The following is a 21,299-nucleotide window of genomic DNA, read 5'->3' on the forward strand; positions in this document are numbered from 1 at the left end:
AGGAACAACACAGTAGTGATGCTTTAATCCAGAATCCCAAGGGAAGCCTACATCTCCAGTCATAGGACCCATATAAGGCACATTATATTGTACCTTTTTTTTTTTTGCTTTGTTTTGGTTTTTTTTCACACAAGGAGGAGCTCACTAGATACAGAGACATATCCATGTATTTCACAATTTACTTTATAAAGGTAAATGTAGAAATGAATTCATTGAGTAGCACTGGAAGGAAACTATATTGACTAGAAAGGAAACAAAGGTGAAAACCAGCATGATGCTGAAGAGATTTGTGCTTGTCAGCCACACAGCAGAAATTCTGCAAGGAGAATGGTGATAAATGAAAGTAGTAAAACACCAAGATATGCTGTGAACATTCACTGGCATTGCTAGCCTGTTAACTGATGTATAGTCCTCTGTGATGTCTGCCTGCATTTTGGGTATAAAAAGAAATTATCCTAAGTGGAGCCCAAAGTCTACACCATTCACCTTTGACTGATTTTTCTAATTTTGCTCTTTCAGAGGTGATGTCTTAGAGGATTTATCTGTGTTGAAGTCAGATTTGGGAAAGCACTGGGAAATGTGCAAATAATACACTTGACTACCTGACTTCTTGATGCCACCTTAATGCTCTAAAGCTCTTCAGGAGCTGGTTTGTCAATTTGTATCATGTTAGGTGGTAACAAAATCCAACTAGGGGAGTCATAGGGGAGGAAGGGAGAATGACAGCTTAAATTGGGTCTGGACTGTACCCTGTACTTGAGCCAGAGAAGTTAGAGGAGGTCACAAATTGTTCTAGGCTGGAGCAGAATACAAGAGGGAAAAGAAGCCTTTCCTTGTCCCATGGTGGGATCTATCGTGGCATTATGTGTGGATGTAATTTGAGCCTTAGAATAAGGCAGGCTGTGTTTCCCATGCTGGCTCCATTTTAAATATAATATCAGAGAGCAAGTGGATGTAGAGATATAATCCAAGGTATACAAAAGGAGTAAGACAACCAACACCCCCTCCTGCAGTACCACTCAAGCTGAAAACTCCCCTCTCTCAGCACTAGGTTATGATGTGACCAAATGCAAGTTTCAAGGTAATTCAAATTCATAAGGCAGCTCATTATGGCTCCTCCAAACCCAGGAGCACTGCCAGCTGGAGACTCTCAGGATATTGCAGTTATATCTTTTAAAAGCACAATAGCCCCTGCTTTGACATTCATGTATATGCAAGAAAACAAACAAACAATTTCCAAATTCTAGGCAATTAATTTTGTAAATCACATGCCAACATGAGCCTTTGCATAGTCTGACTCCCCAACAGGTTCCTTGTTGGATGCAGGCATCAGAGAGAGACTGGAATGAAGGACCAGTAGTAGCATGCTTAATTTTCATCCAATTTGTGTAATAAGGAAGATTTGAACTGGCATCCAATGGAAAAAGGAAAGAGAAAGATGAAGAAAACAGACAGAGGTGGTCATATGCACAAACCCAACTTAATTTTTCTCTGAACTTACTCCATTTGCCTTGCTAAGAGCCTGGAAGTAGATGCTGTAGCTTTTCAGGGGAGAAAGTGGAGCATTCCAGTAGCCATTGTAGGTTTTGTTGTCACCCACTGTGAAGGGCTGTGTGACAGGCAGGTTGATGGGTTTCAGCTCAGCTGCAAAGTAGTGTGGGGAGTCAAGGCTGGAAGCATTCTTGTAGCTCACTGGGACAGAGAAGCACTCGATGATATCTGCAGCTCTCCGTGCTTTCTGCAGCTTCTCCTCCTTGACAACAAGTTGGTAGACACTAGGAGGGAGAGAGGAAGGTGAGATTAGAGCCCCAAGAGCCTTAAACATCAAGAATATTCCCAACAACAAAAGGTAAAGAAAGAAAACCACTGCTAGGGCATCACAGCAAAGAGAGTTGTTAGCACACCAGGAACAGTGGCCACCAAATGGTACTGTGTGGGCTTGCTCTGGTGGTTTTGTGGAGTTAATCAGGTTATGCCTTGGTGAAAGTCAGAATAGATTTGCAATCATGTCACACTTTGGAAAAAAAAGATGAACTAATAAATTATCTGGTCTCTGATGAATTTTTAACATGCTGAATATTAGAAAGCAGACACTTTCTCCTTCAGCCACAAAGCAGGAACAGGAATTGCTTGTTTGGGCTAAAGGGTGACTGTGGTAGAAAAGAGCATCAGCAGGCAGCCACGGTGTCAGATCCCTTTGGAAACAGTTTCAGGGTGCAAGAATCTGTTTAGATCAAAAAGATTTTCACATCTAAGAATGTAAATTTTTTTGCCCCTCCCTGACACCTCTTCTTGGGATATATCCTGGGATATGGAGTTCTCCAACATTAATTATTGATGGCAAGTCTCCTCCTACCTTCCACCACTAAAAGGCTGGTGAATACACTGAGGAGGTGGCTTTAAAGCTCTCCCAGTTCAATTTTGTCTCAGGAAACAACTCCTCTTCATATTCTTTCCAGCTCTATGAAATGTTAATCCTTTTCGATTCCTGCTAAGCTTTTGGCCTCTGATACGTATTAGCAATCTTGTTTCAGGCTCAAGGAGGTTGCAAGGCACTCAAAATACACTCTGGTTTGTTGTTTTTTTTTTTCCTCAAACAGTTAACAAAGCCTTTAAGTTCGATGCTGCTACAGCTGAGACAGGTTTACTGTCTTCTTAACACCACTCACCCATTTGACAAAGAGAGATACCACTGCAGTCATTTTCCTTTTTGGCAGGATATTCACATGTGCTGCCCTCACCTGTCTGTGTGAGGCTGCTCCTTTGTTTGGCCAGACAGGGGAGATCGATTAAAAGATTGGAAGGAGCCAGCAGTGCATCATTCTCCAGCTTCCACAGGCTCATTTGTTGCAGAAAGATTGGGCTGAAAAATTTCTAGCATAGAAATAGCTCATCAGTGCTTCTGAGGGAAGCAAAGTTCTGGCACCTTCAATGAGCAGGAGTAAACCAAAAGCAGCTCATGCTTTTGAATTTCCTGCCATTCCAGGTCTGTGGGTATCTTGGCATGCTCACTGTTAACAATGAATCAGTGAATCATTTCAGTGAATCACTTGGAAATCATTTGGCTCCTGCTAGCAGACACAAAAACAACTCATCTTTATACCTACAACCAATTTATGAATTCTTAGGACTGAAATTATCCTTATGCAGGATGCTGCTCTTTGCTAATGCAGCAGGAGCTCCCACCAGAAGTATGGACTGCAGCATTTACTGACACCCCAGCAACTTTTTGGAAAACTTTCCTCAGTCCTTCACTGGATGTTTCTATAAAATATTTCAGAGTTACTCTGGTAATCATTGTCAGATTTCTAAAAAGATAAACAGATTCCCCAGTAACACCTTAAGAATTATCTTTGGAGATGTAGTGGGAGCTGTAAGCAAAAGCCTATTTAAGATAAACTCTCCCCTCAGCTTATCAACAGAAGCTTTTAGTGTGCTACTTTGGACACTATTTTCTAACAGACTATCATCAGATTCATATCCTGACCCTTCTCTCTCACGATAATAATCTACACTGCTGGCAAATAAAAAGGAAAACTTTCCCAGTAACGTGCAAAATTGTAACCAGAATTTTGATGGGCATTTGCCACATGCCTTGTAACCTAAAAAATGCTTGGTTTTGATTTTATCCCATCCCAAATGCTTGTCTTTTCTGCTTACAGAAAATACTTCCTTTACAGACAGACATAAATATATACCTGTAAATATATAGAAATCACCTTTCATGCTAGACAAAGGCCAAGGGTTCCCTGTTCCTATCTCCCTAGACCTACAGTGTCCAAAGGGTGACCCACAGTCTCTTGGCTATCTCCCTTCAAAGCCATGACCCTTTCCACTCTTCTGTCTTCAGCAAAGGGGAATGTCCCAGAGGCATAAACTGCCAGATTACTGAACTCTTTCAGTGATCACACAGAATCACAGAATCCTAGGGGTTGGAAGGGACCTCGAAAGATCATCTAGTCCAACCCCCCCTGCCAGAGCAGGGCCACCTAGAGCACTTCACATAGGAACGTGTCCAGGCGGGTTTTGAATGTCTCCAGTGAAGGAGACTCCACGACCCCCCTGGGCAGCCTGTTCCAGGGCTCTGTCACCCTTACAGGAAAAAAATTCCCTCGAATATTCAACTTGAACCTCCTATGCTCCAATTTACACCCATTACCCCTTGTCCTATCACTGGTCACTACTGAGAAGAGCCTAACTCCATCTCCCTGACACTCACCCCTTACATATTTGAAAACATTGATGAGGTCACCCCTCAGTCTCCTTTTCTCCAGACTAAAGAGACCCAGCTCCCTCAGCCTTTCCTCATAAGGGAGATGTTCATCAGAGAATTTATTCACCTTTAAAGACCTTCTCAGTTTCTCCCTTGATGGTTCTGATTCCTGCTCCACCAGTACAGGCACTTGTATATCATAAGCAAGAGTTTTGGCACACAGAGAACCTAACAACTGATACTTTTTTTCCTGTATTCCTTCCCATTTTAGTTTTCCTACACAGCCATCAATGCACTGCTTCCTTTCACAGGGATAACTCTCTTCTTTTAACAACCAGAAATTTCACCTTTAATGTTTATTTGGAATAAATTGAGGTGTCTCTGGAAGCAGCATGGAACAGTTCATGAGCATTCAACTGAAATGTAACAGAAGTCCAATTTATGTTCAAGTTAAAACCCCATTAATCTCCTGCTCGACTGTCTTCTTTTTTTATGAAACAAGAATCTGAGCCAGCACTGCTGTCAAGCTCCCTCTGTCTAAAAAACCTTCTCTGGTGAAAGTTAGGATGTGTGACTGGCTACCTCCTTGGCTTTTTTTTTTTCTTTACATGCCAGCTCACATCAACTAACACAGCCCCTTTGTCTCTGCATGCTTTACCTACTTGACTTGGTGACCCTCACCCTTCAGCCACACTCTTCACTGAGCCTCAGTTATTCAGCAGTGGTCAAGTGGCCACTCTCAAGGGAAGCAGTTGAATGGCCAAGAGCATGGCTGATTTTTAAGGTTTCTTTGGGCTGAAGATTATCACTGAGAAATTGTTTCCTTAACAAATCACTGCTCTGGGTCTCACTTTCTGATATTTTGATCCCAGTAGTTTGAACTGTCTAATCCTTCTAGAAGTGCAGGATTCACAGTTCACCTCTCTCGGGGACACAGACTGGTACAATCTCTTTTTCTTTTTTCTTCTTTTCTGCCTTATCTTTATTTTATACTGTTTATTTTATACTGTTTTCTGTATGAGGTTCCTATTTTTTTTTTTACCTAGCAGTAGAATTTTCCTGACTGCCTTTAGGACATCCTCAGAGATCAACTCCTTGTCAATAACTAGTGAAGTGCTGCAAGGAACATCAAGTTCTTCACAGCCAAATCCATCAGCATTAAGATGCTCTCATAACTGGGTGCCTTTTCATTGGAGCAAGAAGCCAATGATCCTACACTGATAACAAGAATCCTGTGGGAATTCTGAGTAGCAAGCATGCAATTATCCACCTGAAGTTTGGCCTCCTGCATTACTACAATTCTCAAAAGAGTAGAAGTAACTCAGTTTTGCTAAGAAGATGGTAACTTCCCACCATACATTATGACCCCAAAGCCTATGACTGGGCATTAATTCAAAATAAACTTGGTGACTTACTGACAATTTCATCTTACAGATTAGTGTGACTCCAAACAAGGAAAAGGAGGGGTACTCTTCCTAGCTGAAGTGCTACAGGAAAGTTAAAAAAACCCACAAGTGAGCAAAGGAAATAAAAAGGAGATATCCAAACTACTCAAATAGCTTTTATTCTGGCTGCCAGATAGGCAGTAACATGGCCCTCCTGGGACTTCCCTCCTCTCAAGCTTCAAAGCTACTGCTTCCAGCCAGTAGCAGCCAACCCTGATTTCATAGCAGGAATCAACACATCACTTGAAAATGCCCAGCTGGATAGAAGAAAGTATGAGTACTGTACACTGAAATTATATTAGAAGTGACAACAAAAGCCAAGCATTAAAACTCCCAACTATGGGTAACAGCTTCAGTACCAATAAACTGAAAGATGATACAGTGAAACTAAGTACTACCTTTCAATTTTTAATAACCAGCCACACTTGCAAACACTACAAATAAATCCACACACGTGCATGATGCAAGAGAAGCAAGGATCAGGCATTCCTAGTGCTAAGCCACCTTACTGCAACCAACCAACACTGCTGTCTCCATAAGGAGAGGGAAGGATTGTCCCCAGACCCCATCAGCTCTGCTCTCCAGGGATTCTCAAATCTGGGAGCCTAACCAGATGCCTGCATTGCTAGAAGGCTGGGGAGCTGACTGCCTTGGTGTGCAACTGCATCCTCTTTTTAGAAAAGGAGGCCAAACTTGGGTTCCCTGATAAATTTCACAGCTTTTAGAGAGATAAATCCCCATTATTTTAATAGAAGCTTTTTAAAGTTTTTGGCAGCTCCATTCTAAAACACTGATAAAAGCACCAGCAGTAATGGTCACCACAGCACAAATGTCATCTGCAGAGGAAGAAATGTGCTCTTATCATTATCTACAAGGTAATCTTTTAAACACTGAGCTCTGTTCAGTGTGGAAGCACAAGTGCAGATAATTGACATTCCAAATCCCAGTCTGTTTCTCTGCAACTGAGATCCCACTGAGTGCTCTTAGACTTCTCCTTCCCCTGCTTGATTTCTTTTTGTGCTGCTCGCAGCACAATTTGAGGGTGGGCTGAGGAAGTGCTGTTCTGCAAATCCAGCCATGTCTTCAGACCAGACTCGTGCTTTGGATGAAGGATGTGCAGAAATGTGGAGGGCAAAAGCTGAGTCAGAGGTTTCCACAGAACGTTCAGCACCTGGCTGGGGCACTTTTGGTGTCCTAGCATGGTGCATACCAACAAGGTGAAAACTTCACTGTACCCCTGATAATGGTATGAAAAGAAATAGAATTTCTTTGTAACCTTAAAATGATCCCCTCACCTTATCAAAGCTTACAAGAAAGCAAGCTTCTGCAGCTCAGTACTCCCTCTGGACTCACTTTGGTACTAAAATATCTTAAAGTATCATACAAAGATTTCATGTATTTTAGTTTAATTTTAATATTTAGCACATAAATATACTATCAGCTATGTATTATTTCCATAAAGTTTTCTCCTGGGGAACAAAACTAAGTGGTAATTTGCACAGCCTGGTCTTTCAGTGCATTTTTTCACAGATTCTTGTGAACAGGTTTTGCAGTTTGCCTTACAGAGAACAGGAACTCCTCATTTCCAGCAGAAATGAACACATTACTTTCAGAATAACTGCTTGATGGGCTCCTGGAAATAATATATTACCTAAGGACTGAGGTTTCCTTATTAATAGTTATTTTAATTCAAAGAATGAAGGATTTTAAAAGGCAGATGAAATAAGGATGGGAAAGACTTGCATCTTCTAATACTTGTGTCACCTCAGACTGAAGGGATGTGGGAGGCAGGAGCTGGCATGGAGTTGGATGCTGAATAAGTTACACTTATTCTATGGAATTTATAGAGTCAGCACTTCTGCACAGGCCATCTAAAACCATGGAAATCAAACACAAATGCTATCTTTGAGGTTTAATGCTGCACAGAGGTGAAAAAAAAAGGCATTGAGTGCATAGGAACCAAGTCAAAATACAATATAACTAGAGAGGCCGACAACCAATTCAGCTTCTTTTCTCTTATTTACAGGGCAAATGCTTTTTAAAAACAAGCTCCTAGGGCCAGAGAGCAGTGTCAGCAAACTGGCTCATACCCCCAGCAAGCAGCACAGAGACCTTAAATCCTGAGTGCTGCTTTCCTGCTGCAGAGCTCTCCAACAAGCTGCAGAAATCACTTTTCACTTCAGTCATCAAACACCAGAACTGCTCACTGGAAATCACCATTGGAAATACACCCTCTGATGTGAACCTTTTCAAAATTTCAAATGTTTCTTGAGCAAATTCTTTCCTGTCACCAATCCTGTAAGAATGCCTTGTTAGCACCCATTGAGACCCAAAACTGGTCAGACCACCTTCCCGGCGCCTACCTAAAACAATGGGGAAATTAACAAATAGATAAGGAAAAGTCTGTTCCGGGAAACCCGTGAATTTCTTCAAGTTATGCAAACGAAGACCCCCTCCTTCCTCTCCCCGTTTTCATTATAAAAACCCAACAAAAAAGAACCAAGCAGAGGCAAGCAATCGGCGAGCAAGCGACGGACAAGCCACCAGATCATCTATCCGCAACCAGCGAGCCATCGGCCTGGACGCAGCAGCTAACTCCAGAGCTCCCTCCTGGACTTGGTAACCCGATCCCCTCTCTTTACCTGTTCTCTTGTTCCCTGAAAATAAATCCCTATAATTTGTTTAAACCACTAAGTATTATTATTATTTTTTGTAATTCTGCGCGTCTCTGAAGCAGTGGCTGGTTTTCCTCAAACAAAATATTAAAATAATAGGTCAGATCGCGACACCCTCAGACTGGTTTCCTTGGATGTTATTTTAACATGGCAGTCCTGATTCTAGCCAGAGAGTTTGTTTTTGGGTTTTGTTTGGTTTTGTTGGGGGTTTTTTTGAGTCAATTTTTTAAAGTTAACATTTAAGCTACAGATCCTTAGCACTTGTGTTTTTATCATCTGGTTTTCCCTTTAACTTAAGCAAATGTAAATGTATTTCTATTTATCCAGAAGTGTCACCACCTATGTTCTGGCAGCATGAAGCCATCTCTCAGGATACTGGGATTGGAAAGGGTCTGAGATGTTGCCTGATGCTCACATTCAGAAATCAGGTTTAGCCGTCAAATGTGCATATGCTTGATTTCTGGGCAAGTTGATTTCAGGGATTCAAACCTGAAGCCTGCCACATAAGCAGAAAGAAACAAAAGAAAGGGAAAATTTAAGGAAATATATAGGCTTGGAAGCTAGAAATACCCTATACCAATCTATCAGTACTCTATTCAGCACATGCTAAGAAAAAATAAAACAAACCAAACCTGAAATTAAGCAGCAGATGAGATCCTTCTTACCCTGTGCTTCCAGTCCTCCCATGCAGCTATTTTGCAAAAAATTCAGCCAAACCCCACTAAGCTCTAATATATATATAAAAAATATAATTCCATAATGTATATTCTACTAAAACTTACAAGAATTAAATGATTGCCATAAAGCCTTACACTGGAATCTGCTGTTCTGAGCATACCCCACAGCTGCAGCATCCCTTTCCTCTGTGTTTAATGGAGAACATTTCCTCACAATGGTCCCTCTTGCAATCCCATAATCAAATGTTCAGACATTCCGAATTGATTCTGCAGACAGTTTTCAAGTTCATAAAGTTTTCTGGGCTCAAACACGTGGCAATATATTCCCAAGAATTGAGTTACCTACTTCACATGTTTTAAAATGTCACCCTTAATATCTTCAACAGCAACTTCAATCAGAAGCTCAGAAACTCATCTACAGAACATAATGAATAGAGCTTCACAGCCACCTTGGATGTATGTACAGCACCCACTGCACTGTTCTGCAATTTTCTGTCTAAAAACTGCTCTGAAACCCATTTAAATCAATTAAAGATTGTTAATTTTCCCACTAGGCTTTGCAATAGCTCAATGCAGAATACAATATTCTGAGGTTAAGGTTAGCATTCAATATGCAGAAAATAGGAAAAAAAAAGAGATTGTTCTCAGATGTAATCTTCTAGAATATGCTTGGCTATTTCAAAGACTCAAAACCTGGCCTTTTATGAATATTGGGCTGCACTGTCATCAATGTAATCATTAAAAGAAAGCAGCTTGTTCACATCTGCAGAGCATTCACACAAATAAAGCTTGTAATAGTGATGCTACTTGAGGAAATAGTCTCTCATATTGCAAAGTTATTCACACCAGATCCTTCATTTTCAAGTTATTTTTGTGTGTTAACATTCATTTAAATTAACTCTTCTACTACATTCACTGAAGTTGAGAAATACCAACAAAATATCCAAATTCAGGCAAATTTGTAAAAATGGCATAGAAAGAAGAGCTGGTAATTAGAGCTACTGCTAGGAAAAAAGCCCTGCTGAGATAGAGCCAATAATAATGTAACTCATTTACAAATCAAGAAGGCTGATAAGAGAGTCTCTTCACATCTTCTTCTACTCTCATATTCAGTTCAGTAGGCCAGATTTACTACCTTGAAATTCATGAAACAAAGGCTTGAGATTTCACACTTGGATAACAGTATTTGAAGTCAGAGTTTTCACGTGGGCATTCCCTTATTGCTAAAATTTCAAGCTTTGTTAAATTTCTACAGTGACTGAAACAGGCACTAGGAAAAAGTAAGGATGTTTAAGGATTGCACACTCCCTGTTTGGAACAGAGGTCTGGTTCTATCTTCTCCCCAGACAGCACCAGTAACTGTGGGACAGGTGGTGGCATCTACTTAGGGAACTATGTATTATGTCAATCTTCAAAAAAAACCCCAAAAAGCAAAACCAAAGGTTGGTTTGATCCTGCCAGCATCAGTGCATCAAACACTATCTTTGTCCAGGACACTTGGCCTTAAATTTCTTTGCTGTCAGACCACAGCAGCACATAAAATCCCCAGAACTGGCTAAAGAATTTAAAATATATTAGAAAGATGTCTTTTCTGTTGTTGCTCTTTTTCTGGGAGAGTTGGTTTGTTTGGTTTGTTGTGTGCCTGCTTTAGGTTAGGGGTTTTTTTGGTAAAAGGAAGCAAGAATGTAATCCCAAGGGAAATGTCCCTTGGCATCAGACTCATATCCTGACAGACCTCAGAGGTGTAATACACAATTCCCCCACTGCTGCAGACATAAAAACACTGGCCCAGAGAAAGTGTAATGAGGGACTTGCCCAGTGTCACACAGATTCAGCTGTTTGTAAACAAATCCCACACTCCTGTCCAATATTCCTACTCTCACCCACCAGCCAATATGTCCTGAATAATCCAGTCTGGATGTTTCCAGCCTCAAGACATGATAATCCTACAAAGTCTTTCAAAAAGGCAAAATAAAATCAAAAGTGAGGTCTGGGCATGCCTTGAGATGTGACCTGCAGGGATGGAGAAGCAGACAGCAACTGGGCCAGAGGTGTTCTGGAGACTCTGTCTTCCTTAGAACTGCACCACACAAATGATTCACAGCTTGTCAAACTTCCACACCAGTAACAGCAATAAGCAGGTTGGATAAAGAAGGTTGAATAAAGAGCTACCTGCATGTCTGTGCATCTTAACACCTGTGTGTGTGCACAGATGTGCTTCTACACATAAATACCCAGATTAAAACCAGTGCTTTCAACCTCATGCAGTTCCAGTCATCACTGCTCTTCTCTGAGTGACTGATGACCACGTCCTTCCAAGGAAGCACAATTGTTGAAAGAGACCTGAAAATGCAACTATTCCTATAGGGCTTTGAGCAAGTCTGTGCAGGGTCTGTGTACAGCAAACAGAAATGTGGTAAGATGCACAAAATAGTTGTCAAAAAGACAACTGTGTTAACAGTCAGTATTTACTGACCAAACAAGAAGGATTTGTGTGCTTAAAAGCCCATTTTTCCCATCTCTAGCATTTGATGTAAAAAAATGATACCATCCTCACTGGCAATATTGATTCCTTCCCACCCCCAGACCACCAGGACACTGCTGCTGCACCTACTTGCTTGTATGAGATATGCATCCTTCTTTTAAATCCATTTAATTCTCTCAGTTTAATCTTCTTGGAAATAATTTTTTTTTTAAATAAAAAATAACCAGAGGGCATTTCAAAGCTCTGTGTTCCATTATCTCAACCATCTCCATAAGCCTGACCTGGCTTGCAACACAGATTAGCCATAATAGCTGCTGTTCCCTGGTGGAACAGGCCCAGTCCCTATCTCTCCAGTTCAATGTTATTTTGTGCTGGCAGATTAAAGATAATGAGTGCAGACAGATACAGCTTTTGCTGCAGCAGGAGCTAATGTGAGTGGCTTTGGAGGTGGGTTTTTTTTCCCCTCCTGAGCCACCTGCCATCTGTTTGATCTACGACTAAAACCAGCAACCCCTTGTTTGTTAATGTTGCTGAGCATTAAGCAGCCAGCACTGACTGAGGTCTTGTCATCATCCTCATTGCTGGGTTAAGACCAGAAGGAAGTTTCAAGGACAAAAAGAGCCAAAGTGGTTCTGGAGCAGGCTGCAGGATGAAGAGAGACACAGCCTTACTGAGACCATCCAATACCTTCTGCCATGTCCTTCATGGCTGGCACAAGAGGATTGTCCAGAATATATTTGCATATGTTCACAGTCAGAACTGATTTGAGTATTTCCATGGCTCCTACAAAAATAAGTCCATTTGGATTCAGAAATAATCTAGTTTGGATTTCAAAGCTTTTTATCCTTTTTCCACAACCACAGTTACCAGACTGTGGAGGAAAATCCCACACATGAGAATCTGATCTGTTTCTTAGATGAGAATATTTTTGTTTGTGTGCTTAGGGGGGAGTGTATTAAATTAAAAGGCAAAGAAAAACGTAAGACAAAAAGAGGGAATCTGATCTGTTTCTAACCTCAGGAGAAACTTCATTACCAGACAAGGCCCATAGCATCAGGTAAGAGTCTACTTACAGTTCTACCATCAATGTACAACAGGAAAGATGAATTCTCCTGGGTAAAAGTAACACAGATTTTCAGCACCTAAAGCTGAAACCAAATTATCAACCACATTCTCTCCAGCTTTCCTGGGTACTTTGGGCTTTTCACAAAGTGCAAAGGGATTGTGCTTCTGACACCAGGGAGATGTCCATCTTGAATGGTACCTTCACTGAATCACAATCTGCCCCAGAATGAAGGAAAATTGAGGATGGGAAAGGGGAAGAAGGAAAGTCCCAAGGGCAAGGATTTCTCTGCTTCAGTTAGCATCTAGCTTGACATCATCTGTAAACACCTTTGACCTCTCTCATGCTGGGAACGGGGCAGATTTAAACATGAGGAAGTTGTATCTGATAATCCTGCAGTTCACCAGCTCCTCTCAAAACTAAGCCTGTATTTGATCCAAGAGAAATCATTAAAAATAAGGTGTATTCTTTGGCAGGAAAAAACCCTCAACCTGCATCAACATCAACTCCTATGGTTACCCAGGGATCTGCCAAGGTGGTCAGCATGGAAAGTCAGTGTTGCCACCTCTTCTGTTCTCCTGTTTGACCTTTTCCCCTTAAAAAACTCTGCCCTCTGCCTCTCTCCTCCCCTTCCTCTTTTCCATCATGACTCCTTTTAAAGAAACCGGTCCTATTTTCCCTGCCTCTTGCACAAAAAGCCAATCCCCCACCATCTCCTAGCTCTGCCTTTTGCTTTGGAAAAATGCTGTGCAAGGAGAACTGAAATTACAGAGGGGCAGAATAGCATCCTGGCTGCAAAGGTTTATTCTTCTGAATTGTCTGGCTGCATTTATGATAATCCCTTTATTCCAGCTGCAGCCCACGCACCGGTGCAGCAACCCCCTTTTCAAGTTCCCAGAAATTATGCATTCATTATGGAGGAAATTAACACCTCAAAGCAAACTATAATTAGGAATTCTTCAATTCAGTTTATGCTTTTTCAATTAGGCCCTCTGTAATTTTAATCACGGGAGCATTAACATGTTTCCGGAATTTATATACCTGTAGTATAATTAAATCCTGAAATGCCTTAGTCTGCAACACCAAAGCAGAGCTTACTTATCTTCCCTTTTATCACATTTTTTGGGTGTTATTATAGATGCATTGAGGGGCACCTGCTAGTGTAAACACTGCCTGCCATATGCATCAGAAAAGAGCCCACTTGCCATCAGAACTCATCCTCCTCCTGCCTGGTAGAGAGCCTGCTGGCTGGGTAAAGCTCATGCACTGCTTCTGAGGGGTGGACATCTGCCAGGAACATGTGTACAGCTTCCTCCTGTCTCATTTTTGGGGACCTTAAGGAGCTGCTTCAACTAAATAAATCATCATCTGTGGTCCACAAAAAGAGCCAAGTTCCTTCCTGTAGGATGCTCTGACCTGGGAGTAGCTGTGATCAGGCTCACTTCATCCCATCCAAGGGGCTGCTCCAAGGGCTTTCTCAGGAAAAAGGAGGCTTGGCAGTACCCCTCCAGAAATCCAGAGTTTTTAAGTTTTAAAATCTTTTATGTGGTTTGCTATTTTCCAGTTAGACTGTGATAAGAAGGAAGGGGCACAGTGGCTCTGGGAGTTGTGAAGAAAAGAAACATCTTGGAAAAAAGAAACCTTCAGACCATGGGTATCTCCTGTCCCTTCATCTTCCTGATGATAGCTTGATGTGAGAAAATAGCCATCAGTTTGTGATTCTCAGTTTAAATTTCAGACTCCATTAACCTTTTGATTGCTGAAATTTCATCAGACAGTTTACCTGGATGGCATAAAAGATTTCCACAAAGCATTCACTCTCATTCTGAATATCCTCAGGCCTTCATAAAACTAAAAAGTGGAAGCAAAAGCTTCACCATGTAGCTAACAAACGCTGCTTGACAGTGAAGCATTTTCTCTACATGCAATTTTATTGTTAAAATATTATTATTAAAATGTATGCACATTTTATGGCTTTTCCTCTTCCGTTTTTGTCTACACCAAAGCTCTCTGTGGAGTGGTTAGCAAGGCACAGCAGGTCAGCCAGGCTCAGAGGAGGGCTGATTAATGGGCAAAGGCAGTTTTATCACCTTTTAGAGGACAGTATTCTCAGATGAAGAGTAAAAAAATGCATTTCACATACCAGATGATACAATTGACCCCAAATGCCCCTTATCCTCTTTTTTTAGGTTCAACACCTGACACTTCAGGGGGAATTAAAAAAAAAACAACTTGAAACACTTACTCAACTAATTATGCCACACTACACAAAAGAAGAAATATTCCTTCCTCATACTTTTTATCACCTTTATCCTGATTCATCCCTGTATCTCTGTTATGCTTCTCTCCTGACACAGTAGACAAAGCACTTATAAGATGCAGAGTAATTTCAGCTACCACTAAAATCACCAGGGTCTAACCCCACCATCCAAAGGCTCCAGCTGGAATGGAAGTGAATACTGAGGCTTGCAGTGCTCTGGCCAGCTCACTCTGTTTGCACTCACTGATGAGGCTAAGCCTGCAAAATATTTACTGTACAACCCTATTCTGCAACTTATACAACCCTATACAGCAACTTTTTTATGCCCTTTGCCCAAATTCTCCTTTTTATTCCCTCACGCTCACAGAGAGTTGCACAAAAAGCAGATCTGGTTTATCTTTCAGAGGAAAGAAAGTTGTTCATTTTCCTTGAAACTCCTGCCTAAATTAAAACCATGCAGAAGAAACCCAGCCTGAATTATTTCAGAACAATACCCCTGAAGTGTATTGCAGGAGATGTTAATTAATACAGATAATTAGGCTTATAATATCAGAAGCCTAGATTGATAATCTCATTCCTCATTACAGTCTACAAAATTAAAAGATCTAATGTGATGACTCTTTGCCCTCTATTCAATCAACCAAGTCCTGTGATGCATACATTTGAATATGAGTTTAGAAAGAGCAGGCCAAGTGTTTTATTTCCCAGGTATTTGTAATGAGCTTGTCAGGACAACTGAACTTCCAGAATTACCAAAGGCAGGACAATTTGTGATGTTCCCCATACCTTTCAACATTAGAATCTTTTTTTTTTTATTGTTTTACTGATACTTGTCTCCATTTTCAAACACAAAGTATGCTTTGTGTGCATTTTAGGAACAAGAAATTGTCACCTTTTCTTGGCATTAATGAATTAATTAGCACCATAAATGCCTGAGGCAAGCTCTTCTGATACCACAAAGAAACTGCAAAGCAGGGAGCTGAGCTGCACTGCTCTCTCTAAAGCCATGGAGATCCGTGCACCAAAGCCACCAGCTGTAAAACAAATCAAAACCCCCAGCAAATGTCACTTTATTGCTTCTTGTCCATCACAGACTCAAGGTCACTAGGATGGCAAACCACTCCCTCTCAGGGATGAAAGAACTGCTGTGAATTGAAAACAAGATCAAAATAAGGATGCTGGTGAGAGGCAGAGAGGACAGGTAAGCTCAGGATAAACAGGTGATGCCTGAAATCACAAAATAAAAAAAAAATAAGAAAAAAAAGGTTACGGTCCAAGAAATTCTCTATTTCTTTTTTGTTGCAGACTGAAAAGGAAGAAAGTTTTATCTAGTAAGTCTAGACATAAAATGGAGGCAATATCAGGCCTCTTTGTCACAGGAAATTTCTATTACTTACTATATGTAGGAATACATAAGTACACAGGTACATCAGATGGGATTCTTCTCTTGGGGAATTGCTTGAGCAGAAAAACAGAAAAAAGGCACTGTTCTTAAGTGTTCTGTTAAATAAGACTACAGCTGCTTTTTCTTAATTTACTCAGCATCATGTGGGCCAGAAATATTTCCTTTATTTCATGCTCGAGAAACCAAGAACCAGATTATAATATTCAAGAGTAGCATGGGGCTTGGTCCATGTATAAATTAACTTCTCCTACTGGCTGGCTGTTGATATAAAAATAGTTATTTCCCCTTTCCTCACTACTTCTAAATACATTCAAAGTATTTCAACTCCCATTCTCCTGTTTCAATTTAATAATTTCCTTTAAGATGTAGGGTAATAAACTAACCCATCCTTCCTTGCCACCAAAGTGATTACATGTACCCAACCACTGCAAACATACATAATAAATGACTCTTACCTGAACAGATCACTCCAGGATCACTTACAAGAGCTACTTCTTACACTACATATACATATATATATGTTCTCCCTCTCCCCCAATATATATATATAAAAGCAAATTAAAAGTTTAAATATTTTTCTTCTATTAATACAGTTCTTTTAGCACAGTACAGGGGTCAGCTGCCTAAAGATTGCCCTGTACCTCTGTGCTGGCAGACACATAAAAGAACATCACAGATTATTTACAGATATGCTTCAGAGAACTGCAGGAAGATAGGGAGATTAAATACATCTTTTTCAAACACTGAAGTTCTCCATTGTCTGAGATCCCCCCCCAGATAATTGCAGACTCTTCTCTAATGTCCTTCTGCAGTGTCCTACAGCTCCAATACACAGAGCAGCAGATTGAAAGGGTAATCATACCTAAGAGGAACATTTATTTAAACTCTGAAGTTCTCAAAACTAATACATGTTCTGGAAATTTGATTTTCTCCATAACACCAGTATAGGTAGATTAATAGAACCAGCCACATGTTAATAAACCAACTGGACTTTCAAATAACCAACACATAAAAACCAACCCAGTGGACACGACATGTAGATAAAATCTCTTGCAGTGGTAGTCTCAAGCAGGGAATGGGATATAAATTCTCAAATAGAGGTCTAAAGATGTCATATGTGAATAATCTATGAAGTACTGACTGAGCTCCCCTGACAATAACAGATTCAAAGGCAAAATTATCCTCAAAATCACATTGGAGATTTTCAGGAAAGAGTTGAGGAGTAAAGATTGAGAACACTCACATTCTTCTTTCCTCTTCTGAATCTATTATAGATGAATGTCAGTCTTCAGCAAATCAATCACAGCACCATTCACAGCCTTTAGATTGATATAAGAACACCTAAAAGTTATTTTTAAAGGGCAACATGGAGTCAAGCTCTGTAGGTTATACCCCAGAAAATAAAAGGAAGAATGAAATGCCTACGCCACAAGGGAGAATATTTATGCTTGCTGAGGCTTCATTTTTCTTTTGCCAATAGGACAAAACAGATCAAAGAATATCTAAGTTTAAACTATTCTTATTAGTTCATATGAAAGCATCTTCGTTGTTATCTGTAGATCATTAACAATGCTAAATTCATGATCATTAGTTTTATAAACAACCTCATTTAAGTTATTTATCCTGAGCACTGGGGAACATCAGGAACATCTTAATGCTGAAAGTGACTTTGGATTTGGTGTCTCTGCATTTCAGATGAATTGAAATACAATGAATCTTATTTTAACTACTCTAAAATATTACTCCAAAAATGATCTTGCAGACCACACTCCATCTGCATGCTGCTCAGATCACAGCAGAATGAAATAACACAAGACAAAGTCACAGAACTCTCTTACAGACAGGCACCAGTTTACACTCACAGCCCCACACCTACTCCAACTCCCCATCCCCAGCATATGAAAGGAAATAATGAGAATAATTACTGTATAGGGGCTTTTTTGGTTGGTTTTTTTTTTTCATCTCCACAGCCTGGGAGGGCTATAACAAAAACCTGAAGCACTGCAAAGCAGAAAATGTCAGGCTGATGAGATGAGGGGTCAGCTTATTCCTGCATAGTGAGATAGATCCAAATATCAGAGGTTTTATAAGAAGATATGAGGAAAATCTCTTTCAGATTACTTTCAGGCACCTTTTTACACCCATCTTAGGCGGGGTTGGGGTAGGAAAGGTCAACATGTAAAAGAGAAGGGGTCTAGAAAAGAGAGGGAAGACAGGAGAACAGGAAAGCCAACCAGAAAAAAAAGAGGGTACAGTGGATCTCAAGCTTGAATATAAAAGAAAAAATAACAGAGGGGGAAGAAACACCTTGTTCTGGTGTGTTAGAGTTTCACAAGCAGTTAAAATGCTGTTCTTCTAATGTGCTGGGTGCTTGGAGACCTCCAAGGGAGTGCTACCTGCTTTGGGATGGGGTATTTTGAGAGAATTTACACAAATTGGAGAGCATGCAGGACAGACTGAGAGAAAAAGGAAGAGTCTGGGAAAGGTTAAGGCTGCAATAATTGGGTTTGTTGAGGCTAGACTAAGAACAGGTTACACAGAGAAAGGTATTTACACATCCTGAGGCTGCCACAGTTAATAAAAAACTAAAATTCTCCCCAGTTCCCTTCACCCTTGTCCCTCCCCCCCACTCACCCCCTTCTGGTTTTCATACACACATCTGTAAGTCAGTGAAATGGCCTCATAATAGAAAGCAATCTTATCACTTAGATATGGCATGTAAATATTGCACTCTCTGCAAATGTATGCATAATAGACTACAGAGCAATTGAAGAAACCAGAGTGAAAATTTATAAAAATCTCTACCAAATTTTTTCTAACAGATGCATTTGCTGGAAAAGGCATTATTCACTGAATGCAGTTAAAGTATACTAAATTGACTTTGAGAAAAATCACAAGACTTTTCAATAAAAAGACAAAATAGCAACACTCTTAAGACAGCAGGTGGTAAAACGAGATACAGGAATGTTCCCCCATATAAAGAAATAAAACAAAATAGAGCTGTGTGATTTTACTGCTCTTTTCCAGCAGAAAAACATCCCTAAAGGACTCAGAAAATAGGCTCCTAAATTCACTCATATGGAGTATCAGAGATTGAAAGGGAAACTTTAAAATACATTACTAGAAAAACTAGAAAAAGGATTGTGCTAAGTCTTAAAGAGCAGATTTTTAGCTGGAGAGTATCAATGCAATTTGGGGAAAAGCTGGGACATAGAGTGGACCAAAGACAGATACAGGATTTTTCATTAAATCCAGTAGTATACATCTGAGTAATTTGTTCCTGCATATTGAGTGGGACATCCTTCAAAAGCACTAAGGTTGTGTCAGTGGGGGTGTAGAAACCCAAGTCCCCTTGAAAGAGGACTTGAAATACATCCCATAGGAAACATATCCAAAGTGTCTTGTGAAAACTGAAGAACCTTGTGAAGAGCCTTCAGGGAGGTACCAGCTGCTGGATGCCTCTTGCAAAGCAGTATCCCATATATTTATTGCAAGGGATCCTAATGCCTGCTCTCAGCTGAGAAGCCTGGCAGGATGAAGGACCAACTGGCACCTCTGCCAGTGACAGATAAGGCAATGCCAGCTCAGAAGAAAAGTTTGTTCATCGGTGCTAATGCCTTTCACCACATCCAAATTCAGCTGGACAGAAGGGAGCAATAGGAATGCAGTGTAGAGCTCCTTAAGTTAGTTTTCCACAGTAAGGAGTGATCTGCAGCTGAAGTGTCTTCTGGCAGCCTCTCATCACTAACAGGACTCAGCTCAGGGATGGTCAGAAATCTTTTCTGCAAGGTCCTCACTCTATTCCACAGGCGCCTGCAGCCCTCCCTGCTCTTAAATCTTCTGCTCTCTGAATGGAAATTGCTTGCCTACAACTGGCAAAACCTCACTAAAATCAGAGACCATCTTTTCAGGAGCAGATCACTACTTAGCTCTGCAACCAGCCAAGAAACAACAGCTGGATTATGATATAAAGATGCAATAAGCATGATTAGATTCAGAATCTAACCATGGAACGGATGCATCCATGAGCATTAAACACAGTTCAGACATTCATGTGATGGTTACAAAAAAAGTCCATTCCATCACAGAAGAGAGACTTGAAGCCTCCTCCACCTTTGCACGGTGATGCTCAGCTCACAGCACACATGGAAGCTCCAGAGTTGTAAAGAATCATAGAAAGGCACCTGAAGGGAGGCTGCATGGGCACTAACCCTGTGTGATGCTGTCAGGAACCCTTCCTGGAGGTTAACAGTGGGAGGCAAGTACCTTGAGGGGTTTATGAAACAGGCAACTGCCAAAGGCAGAACCAAGCAGCAGGGTTGGCCTTTTATCCAGCGTTTCCTTTCAGCAGAACATCAAGAGGCAAAAGTGAGAGAGGAGTGAGTGTAGCCTGGGAAGGAAGGAGAGAGGAGAACTGAGAGCACAAGACAGGACACCAACCTGACAGGTGCTCCCCGGGACTGTGCAGGTTTCAGCATGACAGTGATGGTGGTGTCAGTCTCATTCAGGGGGGAGTCCGTGTCGTATTCTGGCATCGAGGGGGCTGCAGCAGAACACAGAGCAACACGTTAGTTATACACCGCTTTTGGTAGTGATGGCAACATTGTCTTAACATTCCTGGGAAACTGTTTAACATTTCTCAAATGAGACATCAAAATACTTCCTAATGTGATGACCAAAATTATCAAAACTACTTAAATATTTGTAGGCTCGTTTCCTATTAAAATGAAACAGGGATCGGACATCCAAATCTTCTGACTGGCTTTGAAAATCCTGGCTTGGATTTTTAAGATTTAGTAATCCTTTGAGAGGGGATCATTCCTTCAGTTTTACATGTGAAAAAAAAGAGAACTGAACAGACATTCAAAGATACCACTTAGGATGAGTGAATCAGGGGCAGAGCTAACACCAGCACTCGGGAAACCTGGCTCCTCTTTACTGTTCTGGGCACAGGATTAGACCCCTCACACCTTAGAGTTTTTAATACATAGACTAAAGCTGCATCTCCATGATTGCTGGAGGGTGAGTTATGAAACATAAAAGCATGGGAAGAGAGGAGAATGAATTAAGCAGGTA

The 21,299-nt window shown here is 40.8% G+C and overlaps 1 protein-coding gene across 1 annotated transcript in view; it reads right to left on the reverse strand.

The window, feature by feature from the left end:
- Positions 1-21,299, reverse strand: part of PTPRT (protein tyrosine phosphatase receptor type T) — a 327,684-nt gene that overhangs the window by 93,169 nt on the left and 213,216 nt on the right. Inside the window, exons 11-12 of the mRNA XM_030463338.1 lie at positions 20,664-20,766; positions 1,502-1,775 (exon numbers count right to left, since the gene is read on the reverse strand). Coding sequence (XP_030319198.1) covers positions 1,502-1,775; positions 20,664-20,766 — 377 coding nt within the window. The remainder of the gene's footprint in view (positions 1-1,501; positions 1,776-20,663; positions 20,767-21,299) is intronic.

Source organism: Calypte anna, chromosome 20 (assembly GCF_003957555.1).
Source record: "Calypte anna isolate BGI_N300 chromosome 20, bCalAnn1_v1.p, whole genome shotgun sequence".
Taxonomy (NCBI): Eukaryota; Metazoa; Chordata; class Aves; order Apodiformes; family Trochilidae; genus Calypte; species Calypte anna.